Source organism: Triturus cristatus, chromosome 2_1 (assembly GCF_964204655.1).
Source record: "Triturus cristatus chromosome 2_1, aTriCri1.1, whole genome shotgun sequence".
NCBI lineage: Eukaryota > Metazoa > Chordata > Amphibia > Caudata > Salamandridae > Triturus > Triturus cristatus.
Window position 1 is genome coordinate 754,732,877 of NC_140581.1, and position 25,577 is coordinate 754,758,453.

At 42.4% G+C, this 25,577-nt stretch overlaps 1 protein-coding gene across 1 annotated transcript in view; it reads left to right on the top strand.

The window, feature by feature from the left end:
* LOC146865822 (zinc finger MYM-type protein 1-like) overlaps positions 1-23,840 on the top strand; it is a 36,869-nt gene extending 13,029 nt beyond the window's left edge. Inside the window, exon 2 of the mRNA XM_085640199.1 lies at positions 23,585-23,840. Within this exon, the coding sequence (XP_085496325.1) occupies positions 23,585-23,840 (256 nt within the window). The remainder of the gene's footprint in view (positions 1-23,584) is intronic.
* The last annotated feature ends 1,737 nt before the right edge of the window (positions 23,841-25,577 follow it).

Here is a 25,577-nt window from a genome sequence, read left to right on the forward strand (position 1 = left end):
TTCTGAGAGTGAGGCTAGCACTAGCAGCACTACCTTGAGGCAGAGAGCGAGGAAACAAAAGACCTCTTATGTATGGGATTATTTTACTTTTCCTGAAGGCCAGCTAAAGGTAAATGCACCCTTAGTGACTTGCAAGCTGTGTCAGCGTGTACTTTCAAGAGGTAATCCTGACAGGAAGTATTCCTTTGGGAATCATACCATGATGAGGCACCTCAAGGATGTACACAAAAGGACACATGCTCGACTTTTTGGAGGTAACCCTTCAGAAAGTCAACCAAGCACATCCACAGCAGCTCAGCCTGGACCATCATCTGCAGGGCTGACTCCTTCTTCTGCAGGTCAGGTGAGCCCTTCATCTGTGGGGGGAGCATCTCCTTTTGCTGGCCCTCTGGAAATTAACCCTCGATTTCTGAGGGTTGATATTCGATGTGCCTCTTGTCATGATCTAATTTGTCATAGGGAGACCAGTGTTTCCCTAGTGAACCTCAAAATAGATCAGCACACTTGTCACAGAGACTAATTTTCCCATTCTTTCTTTCCTCTCTCCCTGCATGAACACAACGGCTCTTTTAAGAGCCAACCTTATCTTTCATCTTTTTTTTATATATGTTTTTAAAAACTTTTTTTTTTTTTTTTTTTACCGTACGCGTACGGTGCGCGTAATTATTTTTTTTTTTTTTAAAAAACACTAAAAATCAATTATCACATTACAAGGTCTTTGAGACACTACAATTATTATTATTGACTTACCATACCCACTCAAAAAAATATTTATTCATTTGTTTTTTTTAAAAAAAAATTGCTTAAAAAATGGTTCTAGTTTTCGAAAATTTTCTATATCAATCTGAAAAAAAAGAAAAAAGTATTAATATTTTTTAAACATTTTAAAATACAGTACACGTATTTACATATTTACCAAAAAATATTTTTGCCTTATTTTTGCTGTTTTCAGAATATATTGCATTTCACTATAAATTGTGCACTTTTACAGACTGACACATTATGAATCCACTTTTCAGATTTTTTTAAAAGCCCATGTCCAGACTGCTTTTTCAGACCACCACCATGTGTATCCTCGGTGACTGCCTACACTCCAGCAAGGGCAACCAGCCTTAGTGATGCTGAATGTATTTGCATTACAGACTGAAACCTCAAAACCCCACTCGCTTCTAAATACTGTGCATAATTATACATGGAAAGGAGCTGGGTGTGTGCTAAGAGTCTGCTTCTGCACCAAAAAAATCGCTTCCCCTTTTTCCTACTAATGCAACTGTGAAATCACCAGAGCAAAACGCAATAAATCTCTGCCTGTAATTCCTATTTGCACACAGAGTCATGTTTTCATATTAGTCCCAAAACGAAATTTCTTTGCCAATTTGAATGCACACTTACTGCTCTTTTTTTTTGGCAAGTGAAAATCACTTTTACAGACTGACACATTATGAAACCACTTTACAGTTTTTTTAAAAAGCCCATGTCCAGACTGCTTTTTCAGACCACCACCATGTGTATCCTCGGTGACTCCCTACACTCCAGCAAGGGCAACCAGCCTTAGTGATGCTGAATGTATTTGCATTTCAGACTGAAACCTCAAAACCCCACTCGCTTCTAAATACTGTGCATGATTCCACATGGTAAGCAGCTGGGTGTGTGCTAAGAGTCTGCTTCTTCCCCCAAATAATCGCTCCCCCTTTTTCCTACTAATGCAACTGTGAAATCACCAGAGCAAAACGCAATAAATCTCTGCCTGTAATTCCTATTTGCACACAGAGTCATGTTTTCACATTAGTCCCAAAACGAAATTTCTTTGCCAATTTGAATGCACACTTACTGCTCTTTTTTTTTGGCAAGTGAAAATCACTTTTACAGACTGACACATTATGAAACCACTTTTCAGATTTTTTTAAAAAAGCCCATGTCCAGACTGCTTTTTCAGACCACCACCATGTGTATCCTCGGTGACTGCCTACACTCCAGCAAGGGCAACCAGCCTTAGTGATGCTGAATGTATTTGCATTACAGACTGAAACCTCAAAACCCCACTCGCTTCTAAATACTGTGCATGATTATACATAGAAAGGAGCTGGGTGTGTGCTAAGAGTCTGCTTCTTCCCCCAAAAAATCGCTCCCCCTTTTTCCTACTAATGCAACTGTGAAATCACCAGAGCAAAACGCAATAAATCTCTGCCTGTAATTCCTATTTGCACACAGAGTCATGTTTTCACATTAGTCCCAAAACGAAATTTCTTTGCCAATTTAAATGCACACTTACTGCTCTTTTTTTTTGGCAAGTGAAAATCACTTTTACAGACTGACACATTATGAATCCACTTTTTAGATTTTTTTAAATGCACATGTCCAGACTGCTTTTTCAGACCACCACCATGTGTATCCTCGGTGACTGCCTACACTCCAGCAAGGGCAACCAGCCTTAGTGATGCTGAATGTATTTGCATTACTGACTGCAACCTCAAACCCTTAAAGTATTCCTTATTTTTACCAGTACACCTTAATTTATCATGAAAAAATAGTCCATATTATTTTACATGTTCCTCACATTTAAATTTCTCCCAAAACAGAAAATAATAAACACAACTTCTACAAAAGGAATTCCAATTCTATTATTCATTTCTTAATTTACCATATACATCCCCTCTCAAACTCATAACTCACCTTTAAAATTAGTTAGTTGTGAAAGAGATGTGGCACTCAAACAGCAGATTATCAGAGCCAGGATCTCTGTTCTCTACACCTCTCTCCTCTCAGCAGAACCAGAAAATGGCAAAGTTTCCCTCTATTTTTCCACACATATACATGTAAGTTTCAAATCTCAGTGCTTCCCCCTTTTTTTCAAATGTAATCACACATTTCTATTGGTTGAAAACCAACCCTTTTCCAAAAGTACCCTGCCCCCAACTTGACTTCTGCCTAGTACCCTTCTCCCAACTTGACTTCTGCCTGCTACCATAGCAACAGCTCATGGAACACTGCTGTGTGGAGTTAGGTCAGAAGTTCGCCACACAATGTTTCAATTCCACAGAGCAAGAGTGCTTGACTTTTCAAACCTAACAGCAAATCCATAGTACTGTTCTTTGGTAACACATTTTTTTGTACCAATACAAAACATGCTTCTATTAATTTACACATACAACCTAGTTTTTATTCTAGAATGGTATGAAACAGCCAATCAGTTCTTTTTGTTTTGAAAAAAATATGTATGCCTCCATTTCCAAACTGTCTTTCTTTTCATATTGCCATTCTACTGAAAGACACCTCCTGAGTGCATCCAGTTCTCCTTTGAAGATGTTCACAGTGTGGATTGTAGGACACAGCTATGTCTTCTGGAGTGAAAAGTTTGCAGAGAAAACAGGTATGGTGAGAGACCTTGCTTTGCCAAATGTAGACATTAAATGGATTGGTCAGAGAGGGTTAAAGTGGCACCAATTGATGCCATTGGTGAAATCCTTCATGCAAATCCAACACCCTGACCTCATAATAGTGCACTGTGGTGGCAATGACCTAGGCACTTTGACTGGGGTAGGTCTGGAAATGCTTATGAAGGACACCTTTGCACAACTGTTTTCTCTTTTCCCTAAAACTGCCTTTGTGTTTTCCAACATATGCCAAAGGCAAAAATGGAACTGGTCCAATCATTTCTGTCCGCAAATTGACAAAGCAAGGAAGCACGTCAACAAATCTGTTTCTGCTTTCCTCCGTGACTATGGTATGGGTGCCATTTACCACAACAACTTGCGTTATGACATGCAAGACATTTATAGAGGAGATGGTGTGCACTTCAATGATGAAGGGAACAGAGTCTTCCTCTTGAACCTTAGACTCTGCATCGGTACTTACTTGTAGGTACCACTGAAAAAATCACTTCATAAACACAACGGCTCTTTTTAGAGCCCCCTAATATCTAAACACTTAAATCTGCATTTAATTTCATTTTTAATTTTTTTTTCTTCCGTACGCTTACCGTAAGCTTACCGTACGCGTACCCCGTGATTTTTTTAAAAAACAATAAATGTTTTCTTTGTACTTTTCTGTCCTTCTTTGACCCCCTCACAAATGTAAGGGGGTCTGTAACTCTCCTCCTTGCCCCCTTTTCTTGTTTTCACTCTTTTTTTTCTGAGTGAAACACACAAAATGGCGGCCGCCGCTTCCTGGTTTCGGCCGATTCGAATGTTTACTAAGATCTAAGAGCCAATCAGAATCGCGCTCGCGCACGCCACCGTACGCGTACGGTAAGCTTACGGTAAGCGTACCGTAAGCTGGCTCAGATATATATATTGATTTAAAGGCTATTTTCTCAGAATCTACTGAACAGATTTACACCAAACCTACAAAAGGCACTTCCTTGACCTTAGGGACTACCTCTCTGCCAAATTTCTAGTAATTCTGTTCAGCCGTTCGGGCTGTAGCCCTGTCTAAAGGTCCTATGGAAAAATGCATGGGAAAAACGCGTTTTGGGACCCCCCTTTTATCTCAGCCCCCGCTTGACGAATCCCCCCGAGACTTTCAGGGTAGGAGCGGAGCGTAGCGCCCCACCTATTTTGAGAAATTCGCGAGGATTCGTCAACCGGCGCCAAAGTTATTCAAAATAGAATGTTGCGGATTTCCTATGGAAAAGGGGTCCTAACTATAACTACCTACTGGCGACCGCCAGTAGGTAATATATATATCTATGTATATATATATATATCACAAAGACGGCTTAAAGGCAATTGAATATTATCTAGGTAAAAGTCCTTTGAATTTATTCCATTATAACCGAATGTTGCTCACTATGATTAATTTCTGTCTTGAAAATAATTATTTAATGTTTGAGAATCAAGTATACCAGCAAACCAGAGGAGTAGCTATGGGGGCATGTTTTTTCCCCAGCTACTCCTGCCTCCACATGGGTTGGTGGGAGGAAAGGGTTTTAAAAACAGACCATAGAGAGACAGTACAAAATCATGTGGTTGCCTGGCTTAGATATATAGATGATTTATTTATTATCTGGCGGGGGACGGAAGCTATGGCAAATGAATTTATAAAATCAATTAACATCAACAACCTAAACTTATGCTTCACAGCCACAATCAGTCATCATTCAGTTCAGTTCCTTGATGTTGAGGTCTTTGTCCACAATCAAACAATTGAAACCAGGTTACACCACAAGGACACCACAGGAAATAGCATGTTACATGCTACCAGTCACCATCTGCAACATCTCATCCACAGCATACCATACGGAGAGATGTTGAGGATCAGACGAATATGCAGTACAGATCCTGATTTAAAACATGCCCAAGAACAGAGTAAACAACACTTCCTAGCCAGAGGATATAGTGAAAAAACTATAGATATTGCCATCAGAAAAGCCAACAATCAGGAGAGACAGGCATTAACATCTATAACTATCCCAGAACCGGTTGACTCAACAAACACACAAAAGCAGGAGACAAGGTTAATACTTACTTACAATAAACAGCACAAAACTTTGCGCAAAATCATCAATAAATATTGGATGATAGTACGTAATGACCCTATAATCGGCAAAGATCTTCATAGATATCCCAACATTACCTTCAGGAAAGGGAGATCTATGAGAGATGCACTGGTCAAAAGTAGTCCGAAAGTAAGATCAAATACAAACTGGCCAACTAAACGGGGTGGCTTTTATAAATGCAACAACTGCAAAGCATGTAGGCATGGGGTCAACAAAACCAACTATACTGCCCCATTTCAAACGGAGCAGATAAAAATCAATACATTTCTGACATGTCGTACTGAGTTCGTAATATACGTTCTGGAGAGCCCTTGTGGGTTGCAATATGTGGGCGGCACTAAGTAGCCAGCCCACAAGCGTATATTGCAACACATGAGGGCAATCACCAACTCAGATACAACATATCCTGTTGGCCATCATTTCAGGGAAAAGCACAACAGTAAGTTAGATGACCTGAAATACTTCCTGATTTACACAATTCCCAGCTCTAGAAGAGGGGGAAATCGTGAGGCTAAATTAAGATAATTAGATACAAAGTACATTATTAGGCTCGATACAAAAACACCTACTGCCCATAATTCCATCGAAGACTTTTATACATGTTTGTAAAAGCGAGATTATAACATATGTACTTCCATGATGGCATCCACGTATAAAATGTGTCCAATGTTCTTAATCAATGAAAAAAATAAATAATAAAAAATAAAAAGATCTGCTAACAACTATATAGGCAACTATGCCCACACATACAAGTTTATTTTAGATATTTAAACACATGCACACAAATTAAGCACTTTGCACTTTTTATATATGTTTACACTATATACACTTTGTTTTAGCCAGACATGCAGCGAGTGACATTAAGTCAATATGAATTGAATTAGCTTTATTCGGTTTTCATTTTGAGACAGAGAAAAACCATAAAAGCACAATTTATAAAAAAGTTTCATCGTTACATACACATTTAACACAATGATTTATATAATGACAGTTCATATTTGATTGTATAGACATCGTAAAAAAGGATTATATAAAATGTTCATGAGCATTTACACCATAAATAGCATCATCTTTATACATGTTCATATAATTAATTTAAAAACTCACTGTGGCAAACATAGGTAGAAGTAGAACGTGGAACTGCCAATAAATACCTTAAAAAGGCATTTTCCACCTTCTGGATATCTTTTACATCACAATACCCCCATCTCCCAGCCCCATAGGTGGCTACGGTAATGCACTTGGCTTGGTATATTTGTAGCATCTCTGCCAGAGGCCTCTTTCCTATTTTTTGGCAGAAATTAACTAGAGCCATAGTGGATTTCATGAAAAGTAGTTTCCTCGCTTTTACAGCCTGACACCATGAGCCTTTGTTATCGAATAGAATTCCTAGATAGGGATAGGTTTTAGTAGATTCCTCCTTTTTATTATCTATATATATGTCTTTCAGTTTTCTTCCAGCTGACCCACAGCTAGTTTTCCATAAACTTGTTATTACTGTCCAGGGCCCGTTGTAGCCCCATTGGTCTGCGGACCATGACTACGGCGTTGTCCGCATAGAGTAGGGCGGGTATAGGGCGTCTTTGCGACTTTGGTGGGTCCCGGCACCCCACTATCATGGCTTGCTCCAGGCCATTGGTACATAATGTAAATAAGAAGGGTGCCAGAACACAGCCCTGTATAACCCCGCTCTCTACTTGGAATGGCGCCGTGCATTCTCCCTTACGTCCGTATCATACCCGCGCACTCGCATTGTTATACAGTTCTCTTTAAAAAAGAATTATGGGGACTTCCACCCCCATAATCGCCAAGATGCTCCAAAGTTTACTATGGCTGGCACTGTCAAAAGCAGTGGTTAAATCTACAAAGGCCAGGTACACATTTCCCCTTCTCGCCTTTGTATTTTTGCCCATAATGTTTGTCAGGTTCAGGTCCTGTTCTACTGTTCCTAGCCCTTCCCTAAAACCGAATTGGAGATCTGATATGATGCGATTATCCTCCGCCCACTGCTGGTGTCGGTTCAGGACTATGCGTCCTGTGACTTTGCCCACAGAGTCCAGCAGTGAGATGGGGCGATAATATTCCGGGTTCTGTCGGTCTCCCTTTTTAAAAATCGGTACCATTATAGATTCAGACCACAAATCTATAAGTCCTCTTGCACAGCAGGCTTCCAATACTTTTGTTAGTTTTGGACCACAAATCTGTAAATTATGTTTGAAAATGTCGACAGGAACACCATCGGGGCCTGGAGCCTTTCCACCCTTACTAGCTATTACAGCACCTTCTACCTCTTCCAGGGTAAAGGCCAAGTCGATTGGGAAATCTGTTGGAGGATGACTTAAGGCTTTGGTATTTACGATTATAGTATCCTCCTCCCTGGTTTTACCAGATATGTTAACAAAATGTTCCACCCAGCGAGCTTCTTCAATGGCAAGTTCTACTGCAGGGGTATTTTCTGCATTCATGAAAGAGGATTTTACCACTCACCAAAAGGCTGTGCAATCCTTGTCCAAACTTGCCTTGTGTAGGTCAGCCCATATCTGTTTTTTTAGTTCTACCTTCCGTTTTTTCACAGCCTCACTGTAGGCCTTCCTACACGCCCTAACTACTTTTATGTCCCTATCTTTTTTATGCAACACTTTTTTCATTTCAGTATAGGCTATTGTACATTTACTATTAAACCACCCCTTGTGTTTTCCATTTGTCTTTTTAGAACCAACTTTCAGGGAATTCCTAATTGTTTCTAATACCTGTGCGTAGGACTCTAACACTTCCTTGTGTGTTGATAAATCATCCAGACATTTCATAATTGGTTTAAGGCTTTTCTTGACCACTGTCTTCACGCAATCATGTGGAACTACCTTATCTCATTTCAAAGAGTAGCCATTAATCTTGTCGATAGTCAAACTTTGGGCTGCATATACCCGTTTCTTACATGGGGTCCGTGTTTCGAGAGGAAAAAATATATGTACACGCTCAGTGGGAAGTGATCGCTTATTGCGTTCTTGTGTGTTTTAAAGGACCTCAAATGTGTTCTACATCGATTAGGAATTATTATAAAATCAATAATAGTGCTCAATCCTCACCCGTTGAAGGTTTGGTAAAATGGGACTGGTGGTGAACATAATGCATTAGCAAAGCCCAGGTCTAGAGCAAATAAAACTTCTTTTAATCGATCACCGTAAATGGAATGAGGAAAGTGAGGTACGTTACAGTTATCTTCATCAACCAGACTGCAAGTTACATCAATATTATGCAAGCACAAGGCTGTATTAAAATCCCCCCCATACTAATAAAACATTCACTTTAACACTATTCAGAATTTCTAGCAAGGTATTTCTCAACTGTTTTAGTAAGTCAGCCAAATGTTCCTTCGAGACATTATTATAGAAATTAATCAAGACAGCCAAATTTTGTTTGTCCACATACAGGGTCACGATTTGATAGTTTGATAGTCTTAAATTTGAGACGTGGATACTCAGACCTCCTTTCGATCTCCCATGTGTGGATTAACCCTGGGCGTAGTTCGCGTAGTCGCGCTACGTGAAGCTACGCGAAGATGTTTTTGCACTACGCAGGCTACGCGTAGCTTCGCGAGCGTGCGTAGTTGCTTGGGGTGCCCGTTCGCGATGCCTTTTTCTTGTTCGGGAGCACGTTGTGCGTATTCGGGGAGCTGTTTGCATGCTCGGGGGATAATATCTCGCGATCTTACCCATGCGGTCGCCAATGGGTGCGGCCATCTTGTTTTTCAATTGTCCCGCCCGCTCGCGATGCCTTATTTCCTATTCCGGGTCGCGAGAGTGTTCGCGATGCGCATGTCGTGTTCGGGAGCACATTTTACTTGTTCGCGGCGATTATTGCAAGTTCGCGAGAAATATCGCTCGAACTTACCCACGCGGTCGTGAATTGGCACGGCCATCTTGTCTTTCACTCTATGTTATGGTTCTGGGCCTACTTTTCTATCCTCTCTTAATCTTTGGAATCCTTAGTTTTTTACACAGTTTTTCGAACTTTTTTTAGTTAGCATCTATCTCTCTCTGTCCCTAAGTTTATATTTTGCATTTTATTTCTACTTTTACTGTGTTTTTTTACTTTTATTACTTCTTTCTTACTTCTTTCCCCTAACTTTCTTTTTTCCCTTCCAACTTTTCTTTTCCGCCTCCCACCCACCCCAGAACCATGGCCAAGGGCACTGCCACTAGCAGCTCAAAGGGCAAGGGGCTTGTGCCCAAGAGCCGCCTGCCTTGCGGCAGAATGCATCCTGCAGGGGTGCAGGCCCAGCAACGTTTTGGTGAGGCGGAGGTGGCCGCCCTTGTTTTTTTCATCCAGCGCCACCTCCCCTTGACCTTGGCAGCAGGCGGCAGTCCCGGCTCTGGGTACGCTACCCAGGAGCATCACCGTCGGTGGGCGAAGGTGCGCCGGGCACTGTTCCGGTGCTCAGGGGTCCGGCGCACCCATAATCAGCTGGCCCTCCGGTGGGCTGACATCCTGGACCGGGAGCAGGACCTGTTGGACCTGCTAGGTGTCGAGGTCGTTGGGCTTGGTGAGTAACTTAGTATAGGTATTGTTGGGTATACATTTTTGATGAATAAGAAGATTACTGCTGCTAACGCGTTGCTGGTAAATTACGTTTCAAAATCTTCTGTGACTGTAGGACCCAGGTGCTCGGTGCTACTCTTACTTGTTTGCAACTTTGCGCTAGCTTGTGCTGATTAATGTAAGAGTTCATTTTAGAGAACTGAAGTTAGGTAATGCTATTGCTAGAGAGACTCTAGTCCTTCCATTGTCCTCCTGTGAAATAGTGGTGGATGGATATTGGATACTAGGTTTAGTTAGTATTAGTTAATAATTGTTTTACGGTCTGCGTGACACCTCCTCTGTCACTGAGTGCTGCTTACTCCAGTCCTCCGTAGAACCTTTTGTAGTTTGTTTAGTGAGTGGTAGGCTTTGCAGGGTCAGTCAGTAGCAGAACTAGATCAGATGCAACCAACCCACAATTTGGTGTATGTATGCACAAATTTATGCATGTGTCGTCCATCTCATCTATGCATTTGATGGCTAAAAAAAAATGGAAATGCAGACTTAGTGAACAATTGGCCCGTCTGGAATAGGTGGTCTAGGTCAGGTGGTACTTACTAGGCTTCGTTAGTATTTGTAATCAGAATGATTATGGAACACTGGAGTGTTCATAAATAAGTAGACGATCCGTGAATCCAGCAAGCAACCCAGTAGTCGATCCATCTGATTAGATAGGTCAATTTTATTGCAATTGTTGTTTCCTAAAATGTTTTTTGAATTATTTTTCCAAATGATTTATTTGTTTCACAGCACTCCTTAATGTTTGTCTCTTTCTTTATTATATCTTACATGATCATCCGCACCACCCAGGGGCAAGAAGTTAGGGTCTGAGTCGGCGGGACAACATCAACCAGGAGAGGACCGCTCCTCTACCGACGCTCCTGCTGCTGGCCCCAGTAAGTCCTCCAGTGGTTAATATTAACAATTATATTTCCCTAACTTTTACTGCATCTTTTTTTTCCGAACTATAAATTATGGTTCCACTTTCTAATTCTATTTTTTACAAAAGGTTCTTTGACCTTGACTATCTGTTTCCAAATTCTGGTTATCCCTGCCTCTAACAAAGTTCCTTCTAACTGCCTCTGCTATGACTCTCTGTACTACGACTACTACTACTATTATTCTGTCTGTAGCTAAGCTTGCACAGTTGTCCACTCTTTATTGAAGGTTTTCTTTGGAATAATAAAACTCAGATTGGCCAATAGCTCTAGCCACTGTGTCCTGTCCTTTGGGTTGTCCTCTTCTAGTCTTCTTAATGTTGAGGCTTTGACAATTCCCCCCAACAAAATGCCCAACCAGATTTTTGACTACTATTTTGGATCGGATAGTACATACTACTACCGTTGTAGTGATTCTGCAGAGCCACATACAGAACTATGCACAACAAAATAGGATGTTGGTGATGGGAGTTTGGACATTACTCATCACACCTCAGTCAGAAGAACACACGATCCCCTGACCGACTAGTTATAGTGTCTCACATTAGGTCCCACTCCCGACCCCCCACACGAAGAAGATGCACAATGATGATGACTGAGACAGACAACACAGAACATAATAACACCCTTTTGCTCACTCACTTGTGTAAGTCCATCCCACCACACCAAATACCACAGAGTCTATGTGTAAGTTCAAAAGGTTTATTTGAAATAAGTAACAAGCTCTGTACGTCGTTATATGAAATTTTACTACATCCATTGTCAACAGCAAAAAGCATAAGATTAAAACAGTAAACATTTACAAGGGCAGGACAACAAGAACAAGACAAAAGATCTGTGTGAATTCTGGAAGACCCCTCACCGTAGAACGTAGAAATACTGGCTACATCATGCATCATAAGCTCTGCAAATCTCTGGTTTGTAGAAGGGAATCTTCCGCCTATTATGAGAAAAATGCTGCACGTTAGATAGTATACTGCAATAATGCAAGCATTTCGCCAGTCAAGGCAAAAAGTGTAACATGTACATGTGATGGCTAAGCAATACAAACTAACCAAACTCCATAACAAAGTGGCTTGTTTTTCGACCTCTTCACTTGTACGCAACCGTCATGTGGCCTCAAAGGCGTCTACTGCACATGTCAATAAGCTGCGAGGTATAATTAAATATGCGCAAAAAGAGTAGTAGACATGATGAATCTAAAAGGGTTACACATGGCTCAGGCTAACTTTCTAAAGACTAGACTAGATGACCCTAGGAACCATATAACACTACTAGTGTCTGTCTACTGACTGTACTACTCTAGTGCTGAGGTATGTTGTATTAACTTTTTTTCAATCTTCCAAGTGAACACTAATAAAATAGGGGGGGGAGGTTTCCAGGCATCTAAAAATGTGTAATGTTTTTTCTAGGCATACTACCAACCACCAGTGCCGGCGGGGCTAGCGGTGATGGCGATGCGGTCATTCTGGAAGGGGTGGGAGAACAGGCGGCACCTGCAGGAGCTACAGGGGAAGAGCCAGCAGCAGTGGTGGGCGGTGGTAAGTTATATTCATTACTTCTTGACATTACTACTAGATGGAAGTGTGTTCACTACTTCACTCACTGTACTGTGAGACTTATTAAGTTGTAGTGAACATTATACAACGGTTGAAGAAGACACCCTTTACTTAGCATTAGCAGCGTGAGTTGATTAACCAATGGCCTCTTCTATCTGACTCCAACTCAGCTGTGAAGGTTTTATGGAGAAGACAAACTCAGATCAGATGCCCCCGATGGATGTGTTGAACAAAGAGGGAAAGAAGGGTGGAAGGACAGGCAAGATAATATGACTGACTGGCAGAGAAGGATATGTTGGAAGCATGCATAGGTGGCTGATAGTAATCAGATCACTCCCACCACCGACCGCTACTGACCTGATGTCGTATTACCATCTATAATATAAGCAATGATCATTGGATCCGATAAATAATCAGCCTTTTTGTAGTACCCAGGGCAGGGTGAAAGTGAAATTGAGCAATTGCCCTCATGTAACAGACAGAGTATGGCCAGTGCCACCCGTAATACAAAAATATGAGCTTCCCCACCTGCAGACAGTAGTAGTAAATTAAACTAACGTGAGTCTGCATCATGTGACTCATATCTGTTTCTCTTGGGTGCAAGCTTAGCTGACTGAGCTGGCATGCCGGCTACAACAAGGTTAAGTAATTTCGCTATACTAGAGATAAGAACAAGATACTGGTGTGTACTGGAGTACATAGTACTAGTATAATGTCGGAAACTCCCACAAATGTTTGAGTCCGAGGAAGTAGGAGTATAGATACTTACCACAAAATCACAAATGTTATGTACTGTGCTTGCTAGTGATACTGTGCCACTATGTGTTGAATTAATTTTGTGTTTCTGTTTTGCTAAAAGTATTGGCTACAACAAGTTCTTTTTCTTTCTTGATATAGATACTCCTTCCCAACCAAAACCTACGAGGAAGGATTTGGCAGCCAGGGCCTGGCACCGTAAACTGGAGGCCATTTGCGAGGAATATCAGTGGCTGGTGGCTCAGGCGGAGGTGGAGGAGGAGGAGGCGGCTGCAGTTGCAGCCTCCTCTAATCCCCGGGCCCCAGTCAGGCCCTGCCTCCAGTTTTACAGCGCCGTGGTCCGGCTGCCACCCGCCGCCGTGTCTCTATATCTAGCACTGCTGCCCCTCACCCTGCAGGGCATTTCGCCGCCAGATGCTCCACCGGATGGCCCGCTTGGAGGAGCACCTAGAGGAGCGTGTCAAAATCCTGGTGGACAAACACCTGAAAGCCCGCCGACTTTAGTACCTTGTCAATTTGCCCCTTTTTTAATTCCTTTTGTTGGTAGGTGGGTTTTGGGCATTGGGGTTTAACTTTTTTACGGACATTTTGGACTTTGGTTGGGGTTAGTGAGGGGGGTGGATCAGGTCAGAGTGGGATAGTTTATTTTTGTTAGGGTATATTAAATTATATATTATTTACTTAGATATATGATGTTAATGTTTTGTGGTGGGTTACTGTTTTACGAATTCAATTTACGTCACATGGTTTGTTACTTTGTTTCCTTGCTGCTGCATGCCCGCAGCCAGTGTTTGATTTAAAAGATCTGCCGGTTTTGTAACACACAAACAGATAGATGCGGTACCCCTCACTGAGGTATTTTATTTGTCATACTAGTACTGTCAGTCTCTCCTCCTAGTCCATTATACCTCCCACCAAACGTATCTTACCAGTGATTGATGATGATGATGCTTGGCACAGTGATGGCTGCATGATTGGTTTCCCAAATGAATAGAGAAGATGCCATTATTGTGGTGGTAGTAGTAGACACTGGCAATAGCATTTGAACCAAGAAAGAGAAAGTCACTTGACTGAGAGAGACTGTGGGAGGAGTAGTAGAACAAAGTAAAGTACAGCATGGGTGGGCAAGCAGAACAAGATCCTTGCCCTGCCTTGAAATTCAATTAGTGTTGCTTTCACCACATCTGCCCCAGCAAGCGTGTGATCAATTGTTGGTGTACATTTAATGTAGTCACATCACACCTCAGTAAAAATCATACAGCCCGGGGGACACTCCTCACATCAATCTTGGGTACCACTGTCTGCCTGATGCGGATTGGTAAGGTAAGTGTGAGTTGTTTCTCCCACTATAGTACAGGGTAAAGGCCGGCCTGTAAGTGTAGATGCAAAAACAAAAGGGGTATTGAAAAATAACTGAATTAAAAAAAATAAACTCAATTACAGTGGAGTGCAAGAAGAGAAGACAAGACTCTTGAGAGAACACTTTCAGACTGAGGTGGCTTGGATACATAGTATCTACTCTACAGCATTAAGCTACAACAACAACGGGACAGGAGTCAGCACAGAACAGGCCAACCACGGCACAGGCCAGGCATTACCTTAAATTTTGACACAGCCAGACAAAAGGCATATGCACTGCAGCAACCTAGCATTTTCCAAATGAAGTGACTAAATCAATGCGCCACTGTCCCTCATACCACTACACTCTACTCCAGTCCACACCACTACACGGACATGTAGCCTAGGTCTGCTGTGGTTCTTGTTGAAACTGTTTACCTTTTAAGGCAGTCCATGAAACACAGTTATTCCATCAATTATCTCCGATCCAACTGACTGACTGTGTGCAAAGATAGTATGGTCAGCATCCTGACCGTGTGGTACGTGTTCTCCAACACTAACTCAGTCTGTAGTGACTGATTAAGTTTATAATATATTCCATATTACAAAATTGCAACGGATATTAGCCGGCACCTGCAGTAGTAGGAGTACAATGTGGTTATTAAACAACAAGGAAACATTGACTGTCACCTGAGTCACTTTTACTTTGTAGATAAACCAGTATAGTTCGACTTCATGCACATTCACTCGAAGTCAGCAAGCATCCAATGCAATGCATGCCATCATTCATAATAATCATTACCTGTCTTGCTCTTCTCTTTGGCTGTCAGATCAGATGCCTAGCCTTCTGACAGTAATGAGTTTCGGCTTGGAAACAAAACGGAAGATAGCTGTAGTCATGTTTCACTTCTTATGGAGGGACTGTTAGAGGCAACATGTACTGTACTATTCTCCATCTCCATCTAATGTCTGACTTGCTTGAAATGTATTTAGGGAGAGTAAGGAAGATGGAGCAGGACTCTGAGGAGTGGAGTGGACAGTTATGCACAGACCTGCAACTCCAATAGGGAAATAAAAAGAGGAGACGGTGTTGATGGATTTGTTGTAAATTAGATTTGAACCAGAAAAACAGATACACACACAAATATAGGAAGGAAGAACAATTTGAAAGCCTAGTTGTCAGGGAAGAGGAGCTCGTCCTCAAACTCTTGTGGTTCGGACAGAAGTACGTCATCTAACCTACTACTTATGTCATCGATGTCGCTCTCCTCTTCCTGCTGTGATTCAAATTTTTTGTACTCCGGTGGTATAAAGTGCTGATTCATTTTGATCATGGTTAACCTCTCCACGCGAGAGACTGGTCCTTTTCACAGTAACAATGGCACCAGCAGCACTGAAAACACGCTCTGAAGAGACACTTGCAACAGGGCAACCCACATACTTTATCGCCAGCCTGCTGAGCACTGGCCATTGGCTTCTTTTCCCATACCAATACACCAATGGGCGTTGCTCCATGAAGACCTCTGTTGTGTCATCCAGATAGGCCTGAACCATCCGCTCAATGTTCAGGGGTGCCCTGATTTGCTTGGCCTCTTTTGCCTTTGCATCAGTAATGGACGTACAAAACCCTTTCCGTAGAAACCAATCACCTGCCATTTTTTTAAATGTGGCTGATGATCCTGTTGGTGCTGTTGTTGATGTTATTGCTGGTAGTCTTGGTGACTGCTGGGAGCAAACACACTGCTCTCGGGCTCTGAAGTAGAACTTGACTCTGGGTGCCCTGCAGTTCTTTTTCTGGCCTGGGGGTGGCGGGCCTCTAATTAAGATCCGTTCCTTTTCAAAGTCAGTGGCTTCCTCAGCTATCCAAGTTTTGTACTTGGCAAAAATACACTTCTGAAAAAGGAATTACATCATTACTGCTCAGCAATAATTTGTAACGTGGATCCAAAATTGAGGCAGTAATGTAATGTCGATGTGACACAATGTTATTTTGAATCCTTGTATTGTCAGATAAGCGAACGGCTAAGGTGTCCGCCAAATAATATGCGTCTACTTTGTCATCCACACCTGCGTACATTTCTGACACCTCCTTCAGCTCTTGCTCTAGCATGTACAACAATGGGATAGCTTGGCCCATAGTACAGTCCTCCCTGCTGAATTCACGTGTGAAGACCTCAAAAAGAAGTAGCATCTCTGTCAGGCATTTAACGAGGTCCCATTGGGCCATCTCAACTGTCATGCCTTTCACAGTAGGATCTCCTGACCTTTTCATGACATAAGCATTGTGTGGTATGTATTGCTCAAACAGACGCTCAAGCATGTAATAAGTTGAGTTCCAACGTGTTGGCACCTCCTGGATGAGTGCTTTGACTGGCATTTTATGCTCACGTTGAATGACCCTCAGCTGCTTCCGGGCTTTAAAAGAATGGTTGAAATGTGTGCATATTCTTCTGCAGGTGGTCAGTAAGTTGCTGACATTGCTTTCATTTTTCAGAAAGTCTTAAACAACAATGTTAATGCAGTGTGCCAAACATGGGACCCTGAAATAGCCACCATCTTTCATGGCCCTAACTACATTACTGTCAATGTCCGTGGCAACAAAACCAATGTTAAGCCCTATTGGTTGCAGCCACTCAAACACCTTGCTGTTAAACTCATCCAAAATGTTTACAGCAGTATGAGATTTATCCATAGCAAACATGGCTACAGTTGCATGTTTGCGAGTGTCTTTAAAAATCTCAGCAGTGTCAACAACACCTTCAGATATCTTATCATTAACACCCGAAATAGAGACCCATAGTGCAGTGATGCACATGTAATCAGTGGCTTGGCAACTGGTCCACAAGTCTGTTGTCAGGTGGATACTCTGAACAGCACTCTGTTTTAAGGCTTTTCCAAGCAATTCCAGCACGTTGTGATGTAGTCCTGGAACAGCAACTCTGGCAAAATTGTAGCTGCTGGTAACCTTCCATTTTGGGCAGATGGTTGTCACAAATTCCAAAAAACCCACCCCTTCAACAAAAGAAAAAGGGAGAAGGTCCAGTGCTAACAATTTAGCCAGCTTCGCATTGTACAAACGTGCTATTGGGTGGTTGCATTCGTACTGTCCCTCCGGCCTAGTAAACATGCTAAGAATGGTAGGCTGCGTGGTATTCCTTCCTGTGCTGAACGTCGCACTTTTTTTAAAAGCAATACTCCTTGGTGTCTCAGGCTGACTCTTAGTCTTGTGGCACTGAAATGTTGCTGAGGATGTGGGTGTTACCACTGCAGTGCTGTGGACAGGGCTACTTTGTGTACCACTACCACAGAGAATGTCTTCCTCTGCTTCTTCTTCCTGTTCCACCGCGAGTGGACCTTTTTTCTCGTTTATCCCCATCAACAGCAATGGTTCCAGTTTTTGTGCGACGAAGGTGCTCCTCCCACTGGATGGCGTGGTGTTTTTTCAGATGGGTCATTTGGCCTCCAGTACCATAGTTTGTACCAAGCTTACCACGACTAACAGAGTTATGACAAATGGAGCATATAGCAATGTCCTTTTCGCTAACCGTAAAGAAGTCCCACACTGGGGAGCTTAACTTTTGTCTCCTGCTGGAGGTGCCACTTCCAGTGCCGGATGAACTGAAGGGTGTGCATTGAATTTGACTCTGTGCAGTACCACTACCTACTTCTGCTGAGGTGGTGCTTGTGCTGGATGTAGGATGCTGCCGGCCCTTTGCTAATGTAAATATGGAAGCTGGAGGTCGTGTTGGTGTTACCTGTGTTGGAGGTATGCGTGCTACATCCCTCGCAGCCATTTTGGATAGGGTAAAAATGTTGGTCTCCATCTCCTCTGGGCCGGGAATGATGTTCGTGATGACTGGCTCATCATCATCATCCTTCTCTTCTACATCAACCTCCATAAGTGTAAGGCTTTCTGGAACCTTCCTTTTCCCATGCCTGCTCTTGTGACATGTCTCCCTCTCAGACTCAGTTTGTGGCTTCCAAGTGGCATCTAGATCATCAGAAGGGGGGCTTGGCGAAGATCTTGATGTACTAACCCTCCTTTTCCATGCTGGGGATTTGCAAGACAATGGAACTTCTGATCGAGTGGCTTCCTCTTCTTCCTCTGCATGATGCTCAATTTCTTGAACTGCCCCTACTTCGGGAGGAACAACAGCTACTATTGCGGGCGGTGGTTGCGGCTGTTGTTGTTGGCCACTTATCTGCTTTGTTCCCTCCTGCGTTGATTGTGTACTTCTTTGAGATAGTGATAAGTTTAGTTAAGGCTCAGCATCACTGCTTTCCACCATTAGGCTGGCTACCTCTTCCACACTCATCTGCTTTGGCCTGGGTTGGTGGGTTGGGCCCACTGATGCGGAGGTGCTGACCCCAGCTTGGCCCCCGGACACCACTGCTGCAGGCGTCATTTTTTGTGTCCCAAAAAAGATTTTGGGTGGCACACGAGACTTAAGTGACACTTCCTTCTTCTTCTGTTACTTCTTCTCCATGGCAACTTTCTTGGTACCGGAGGACCTGCTACCTGCTTTCTTTGGGGGCATCTTTTTCAGATGTCAACAGCACTCAGTTGCACAAGTTTCAGAGATGGCTGGTCAGGTCACTCACACGTCACGTTGTGTACAGCAGCAGGACATCGGTCTGGCACCACAACGGGAAATGATGATACACCTCCTCCGTCTTTTGTGCACCTAAAACCAAAGAAGCCAGAAGAACATCAGTCAAAAGATAGTACAATCACACTAATATAATATATAACTTCTTAGTGTGTGGTGGGTGGTCACAATTATTAAATTGTATTAAGTCAGTGAACAACAACAGTGTAGCCATTTATGAGACTGACAACAAGGCCAGGGCTCCTGGTGTACTACTATACTGTGTACAGTCAGGAAGATTAAGAATAGCAAAGAACAAAAACATAAATGTAGTGTGGCCTGTTTGCACCCAAAAAGTGAAATATACCCCAGAAAAAAGTAAAGCCCACATTTTGCAATTCAATCCAAAGCCATACATGATGTTGAAATTCAACGCACAACACAAAAACAGTTGTTTAACTTCCATGCACCTGTGATGATTGATGAGTAGTACCCCTGCGTCTACTGGCAGACTAGGCCACAAGCTTGGAGGCCTATGGAAAAAGCACAGTGGCTGGTCCCACAAAATGGCTGCCACCAAATGGCCAAGCCACTCACAAAAACAAGAAAAGGTCAGGAATACAAGACAGACAATGCAGGCCTATGGCAAAAGCACAATGCCTTCCTTCACAAAATGGCCGCCACCCACATGCTCAGGCCAGCCACCACAATAATAACAAAAAAGTGAATACAAAGGACAGGAACAGGAAGTTGGAGTCTCTGTGGAACTTACTTCCTCTTCTAAAACATTTTTTGAAAAAATAAAAGTGACTCCGTGCTCCAAAACTACAGCAAAATGCCAACCTGAGGAGTTTTTTTAGCAAAATGCACAAAATCAGCGTTTTCGAGAAGGTTTTATGTTGCTCGCGAGATATTGTTTGCCAGATTTCAAATTCTGCGTGTTCGGCATCGCGAACTGTACAAAAAGTCGTTATCGCGTGCGCGAACACGCATATTGAGAGTGCGAAAATGACAAAAACTGTAAGTCCGCGTTGTCGCGCTGTGCAGAGTTGCCAAAAGTATGCGAGCTGAATTCCTAGGGTTACCTACTGGCTGAACAGCCTTATTTATTTAACACACACCCAAAAACAGCAATTCCACCACAAAAACCACCTTTTGCCATTCAATCCAAAGCCATCCATGGTGTCAAAATTCAACAGACAACACAAACTGTTTTTATGCACCCATGATTTGATGATGACTACCCCTGGGCCTACTGGCAGACTAGGCCACAAGCTTGGAACAGAATGGCAAAAGTAAGCAGACTGCTTGGATGGCTCCACAAAATGGTCGCTACCCACCCACAACAAGAAAAGGAAGACAGACAATGTAAGCCTATGCCAAAAGCACACTGCCTGTCTTCACAAAATGGCCACCACACACATGGCCAGGACACAACAACAACAAGCATAAGCCAAGGGGAACAAAGAAAAGACATGCAGGACTTTATGGAAAAAGAAGCACACACTACTAAACTACCACCACAAAATTGCCACAAGCCACATGGGCACTCACAGTCACAACAGGGCATGGAAAACAATGAACTGAAGCAGGCCTATATATGACCGGACAAAGGAGGCCTGCTAAACAACACAGCTTTAATACAAAATTAAAAATCAACAGGGCTACGATAGGATTGGATAGAAGTTACACATCAAGCACACACACACATCCAACAAAGGTATTTAACACACACACAAACAGTGAAATACACCACAGCCACATTTAGCATTTCAATCATATGCCATCCATGCCCCACATGATGTTTAAATTCAACAGACACCACAGAAACATGGACCCATGGGTACCCTACTGGCTGAAATTGCAAAGAAAAACAACTAGGCCCCTGTTGAAAGTACAGGCCACCCACAACAATAATTTTTTAAAACAATGAAAATCCCAGAAAAATGTAGGTACAAACAAGCCCCAATGAAACAAACATGTACACCAATTCTCCAACTTACTTGTAAATTTAAATCTCAAATCAAAAAGTCCTCAAATAAATCCAATCTAATGATATGATGCAGCAGACAGACACAAAAAGTGATCCTTCCAGCTCCAAATCCAAATGAAAGTGAACAGCACATGGACAAAGCACTGGGAGGAGCCTGCTGGACAGGAACAGGAAGTTGGAGACTCAGGGGCACTTCCTTCCTCTTGAAAAAAAGAGTAAAAAAAAAAAGGACTCCTTGCACAAAAGGCTGCAGCCAAATCACAATCTGAGGAGTTTTTCTGAGCAAAATGATCATTTTCAATAGGGTTTTATGATGCTCGAGAGATATTTTTCACCAGATTGTAGTTTTTGCATGTTCGGGATTGCGATCTTACCAAGACAGCCGCCGGAAGTCAGCTCTCGCGTCCGAATGACGTGTTCCCGTTCGCACACTCTCGCGGGATCGGGCAGCCATATTACAAATCTTGTGGTGCATGCAAATGGACAGAAAAGCGATTTGGCGAACACAGAATCACGGTAAGACGTTACAGCGCACGCAAGAATGAATATTGAGCGCGCGAGGAAGCAAAACAACAACGCTACGCGGTAGATTGCGTAGCAATCTGCAACTTCATGCTCTACGCGAATCATGAAGTTACGTAAACTTCGCAAGCTCCGCGAGCGGAGCATAGTTCACCGCCCAGGCTTACTGTGGATGCAATGACAGGTGTATGGAAGGTCTTGTAACCTTCAATGTGGATTTTATTAACAGACCATGTCTCCTGTAAACAGAAAACATCAAATTTCCCCACAAACTCATACTAGAGGTGGTTAGTTACTTTAGATTGTAGACCTGCTACGTTCCAATATAGAATTGTCAGACTCTTCCCTTTGATGGTTTGATCTAACTGGGTAGGAAGATTTATAGTGGTGTATAATGATTAAGGCTATACATTAATTTTCTGTTCAGTGAATAATGGTTGGTCTTAGGTTTAACTAAATTCCTATAGACATTTCGCAGGCAGATGGTGATGTCAAGTGAGAACGATAATAAAGTTCCCTACAATCTCATCACAACAGTGTATTCAGCATGTACAGTATCACAAATGAATTACATAATTTTCATGATGTAAAAAAATATGCATTTTAATGTGTTATTTATATGAATGTATTTATATTTTTATATTTATATATTTATTGTGAACATTTTTTAAACATCTATTTGGTACTAAAATGCATTTAGTATTTATACTGGCGATATTTTGCACAAACATTGTAGCACTTAGTATTTAAACTTGCAATTAATTGGATGTTATTGGTATTTAGTGTTTAAACTTGCGGAATTTTGCACAGAAACCTTGCATTATATTGCACTAATGTATAGTTTGCATTTAAGTATTTCTTCCATGTCTATGGCATTGGTCAGAAATCACGTGTGTTGACACTTTCACTTTAAATGTTAGTCAATCCTCCTAAGATGCGTCATGTGATCAAGGTCTTGAGAGACCGAAACGCCTCATGGCGGTCATGGTGGCAGAGAAGGCTGAATAAAGATTAAAAAAGCACACTATTGGCGGTCCGTTCTTATTTCTTTCCCGTGGAAAGGAGATGCTCACAAACGAAGGAATTGGTGATATATTTATATATTTATAATGTTTTAGGATTGATTTTAGAAATTGGTAATGGAAAGTATATCTTATACTTCCATCTATTTGTGTACAATTTCTGGATGGGTCTACCTAATATATTTAAATATTTATTTAATGTCATTCTGAGCCTATTTGCACCTTATAAATACTCTTGCGGTTTTGCACCTTATTCCGACCCATAATGTGAGCTGATACTATGCCATAATGGGTTTGGAAAGCCTTTGAGATCTGAATTTGTCACCTTCTAACAACCTGTAATTTTATATGTTTATCACATTTGTATAGGGTTATTTGCACTTTAATTATATTCTATTTGGATAAGCACTTTTGTCAAATATTAATTCTGGACATAATGAAACGCGAAACTTATTTTGCATTTATGCAAATATTGGGACCTCAGGACATATAGGAAAATATGATCCTTGTATGTCATTAATTTTGTGAAATATGTAAAGAAGGGCAAATTGTAATGTTTACATTTATGTGATTATTGCACTGATTACAGTACCTCTTCGCTACATTGCAATGTTTCTTTTATGTCCATTAATTGTTGCCACCTGCACTTGCACTTTAAAAACTGCGGTTACTAGCTACTGAGTTGTCATGTGATCAAGGGCGGGATCGCCTGAAACGCGTAATGGCGGAAATTGGCTAAATAAATAAAGCACAAGAATTACTGGGTCTGCGCTCGTTTGTTTCTACCAAAAGAAAGGGAAGGCGAGTTGCTGCAGATTATTACCGGACTGACTGTCTCCGGTTCGCAGACCCCCTTTCCGGTGGTGGCTTCGCTCGTGGCAAGTCTTGTCCCGGAGCATCCGGCTGCAGTCAGCGCTATGGGCTCGTGGTGCGTGCTGGCGGGGACCCCCGGGGCACTCAAGGAATCTCCGGCTCTGAAGAAAGCGAAGCCCCCTGTGAGCCCGAAGTGGAAGCTCAAGTACGTGGATTTGCCAGCGAGGTTTGCTGAGGAGCTTTCCCTGCTCCGGTGTTCCCGTGAAGGCTGGTGAAGGAAGATCGGCGGGGAAGCGGCAGCGGCAGAGGTCGTGGCTGGCAGTTCCAACAAGGTACAGCGCGTGTGGGCAAAGAACAGGTGGAAAGGTGTGCAACGCAGAGTGAAACCCCTTCAAGCATATACAAGTAAGGGAGGTAGCTCGCGATATAAATATCCTAAAAAAGCCATAAAAATGTCCGCTGACATACTCAAGGACCGCGAATTGGCAGCTGAGGGGATGTTCTCAGACTCCCCGGAAGATAGTCAAGGGGCTAGTAAGGAGACCAATGAGGAGCCCAGCAAGGGTATGGGGCTCAGGGACAGTGTCCGAGCACTAGAAAAATTGAAGCCTCAAGATCAAGCAAAATGGTGGGAGGCTTGATCACTCCAAAGATATCTGGATGTCGGGAGGATTCCGAGGGGTCTCCGCATAATGATTGCCCCCAGTTATGAATCCCCAAACCCCCTTTTGATGGCAGAGTGGGGGGAATGCAATCTAGAGTCATCCAGACGCCTCATTTCAATATTAGTAAAATACGCGGATATCGATAGAGGGGCGCTTCAAGAGAAAATAGAGCTCCTGGAAAAGTAAATCGAACCACAAGGTGATCCACAATTTAAGTAGAAAATGGTGGAGGAAATGAATGTGCGCCTTAAGAAAGAGGAAGAAAAAATAAAGAACCGTAAAACATACAAGTTTAGACGTGATCGGGATGATTATGCAAATGGACAGATATTCACGTTCGCAAGGAGATATGAATCCATGCGAGTTGACACTGCAAAAAAACGTATGGGCAACAAAGAGGACAGAAGAAATTACCAAGCGAATATCAATGCTTCCCCTTCAGCCTCTGAGTTAAGCTCAGCCGTGGAGAGCGGATCCAAGTCAGAAAACGTGGGAATGAGATCAGAGGCAAGCAATATCAAATTAACATTGGGGGAAGAGCTAGAGATTTTAAAACGCAGCAGGAGAGAAACTTTGAGGCCACGCACCCAGGCACCTGGAAAAACAGGGTAACCCAACGGAGAAGGGAGCGTAGGAAAGCAAGGAGAAAACGTCAGAAGACGTGGGAGAGGCAGGGCTCGTCGATAGCGGGCCAGGCAACAGAAAATCCAAATGTTGATCCCTCCACCTTAGAAAACAACAATACTATTATTAACCTCGCGGGAATAGATCTCTCCGCTGCAGAAAGGCAACTTTTATCATTGGGACTTTCTTACTGCCCAGAATCCAACTTTAATTATACTCAGACCCGTGCGGACATTTATAAATTTATACGCAAACTCAAATTGCAAAAGTATCACCATCAGCGAAATGCCAGGGAAGGATTTGAGCAAGCTGAAGGAGCAGTTCAGACCTCTGAGATGTATGGCCTGCGGGGGTCTGACTATGAGATATTTAATGATTTGCGTAGTTTGGAAAGAGGAGACCTAGAGGACACAAATGTCAATAATCAGTCCCAAGGAGCAGCGGTGTCAACCAATGTGCAAACATCTCAGATCCTAGGTACAGATACTAAACCATGGACTCCGTTTAAACCAAAATCTAAATTTTTACCTATTATGGCGAGAGACTCCATAGATGTTTTTAATGAACAGATTGTGGCACAAATTAAAAGACTCAACATTGCTATCAATGAGGCCAATAAAAAGAAAATTACTAATCATGAGAGAAGATATTGGCAACTCATTAAAAAATTGAGAGAAAATCAT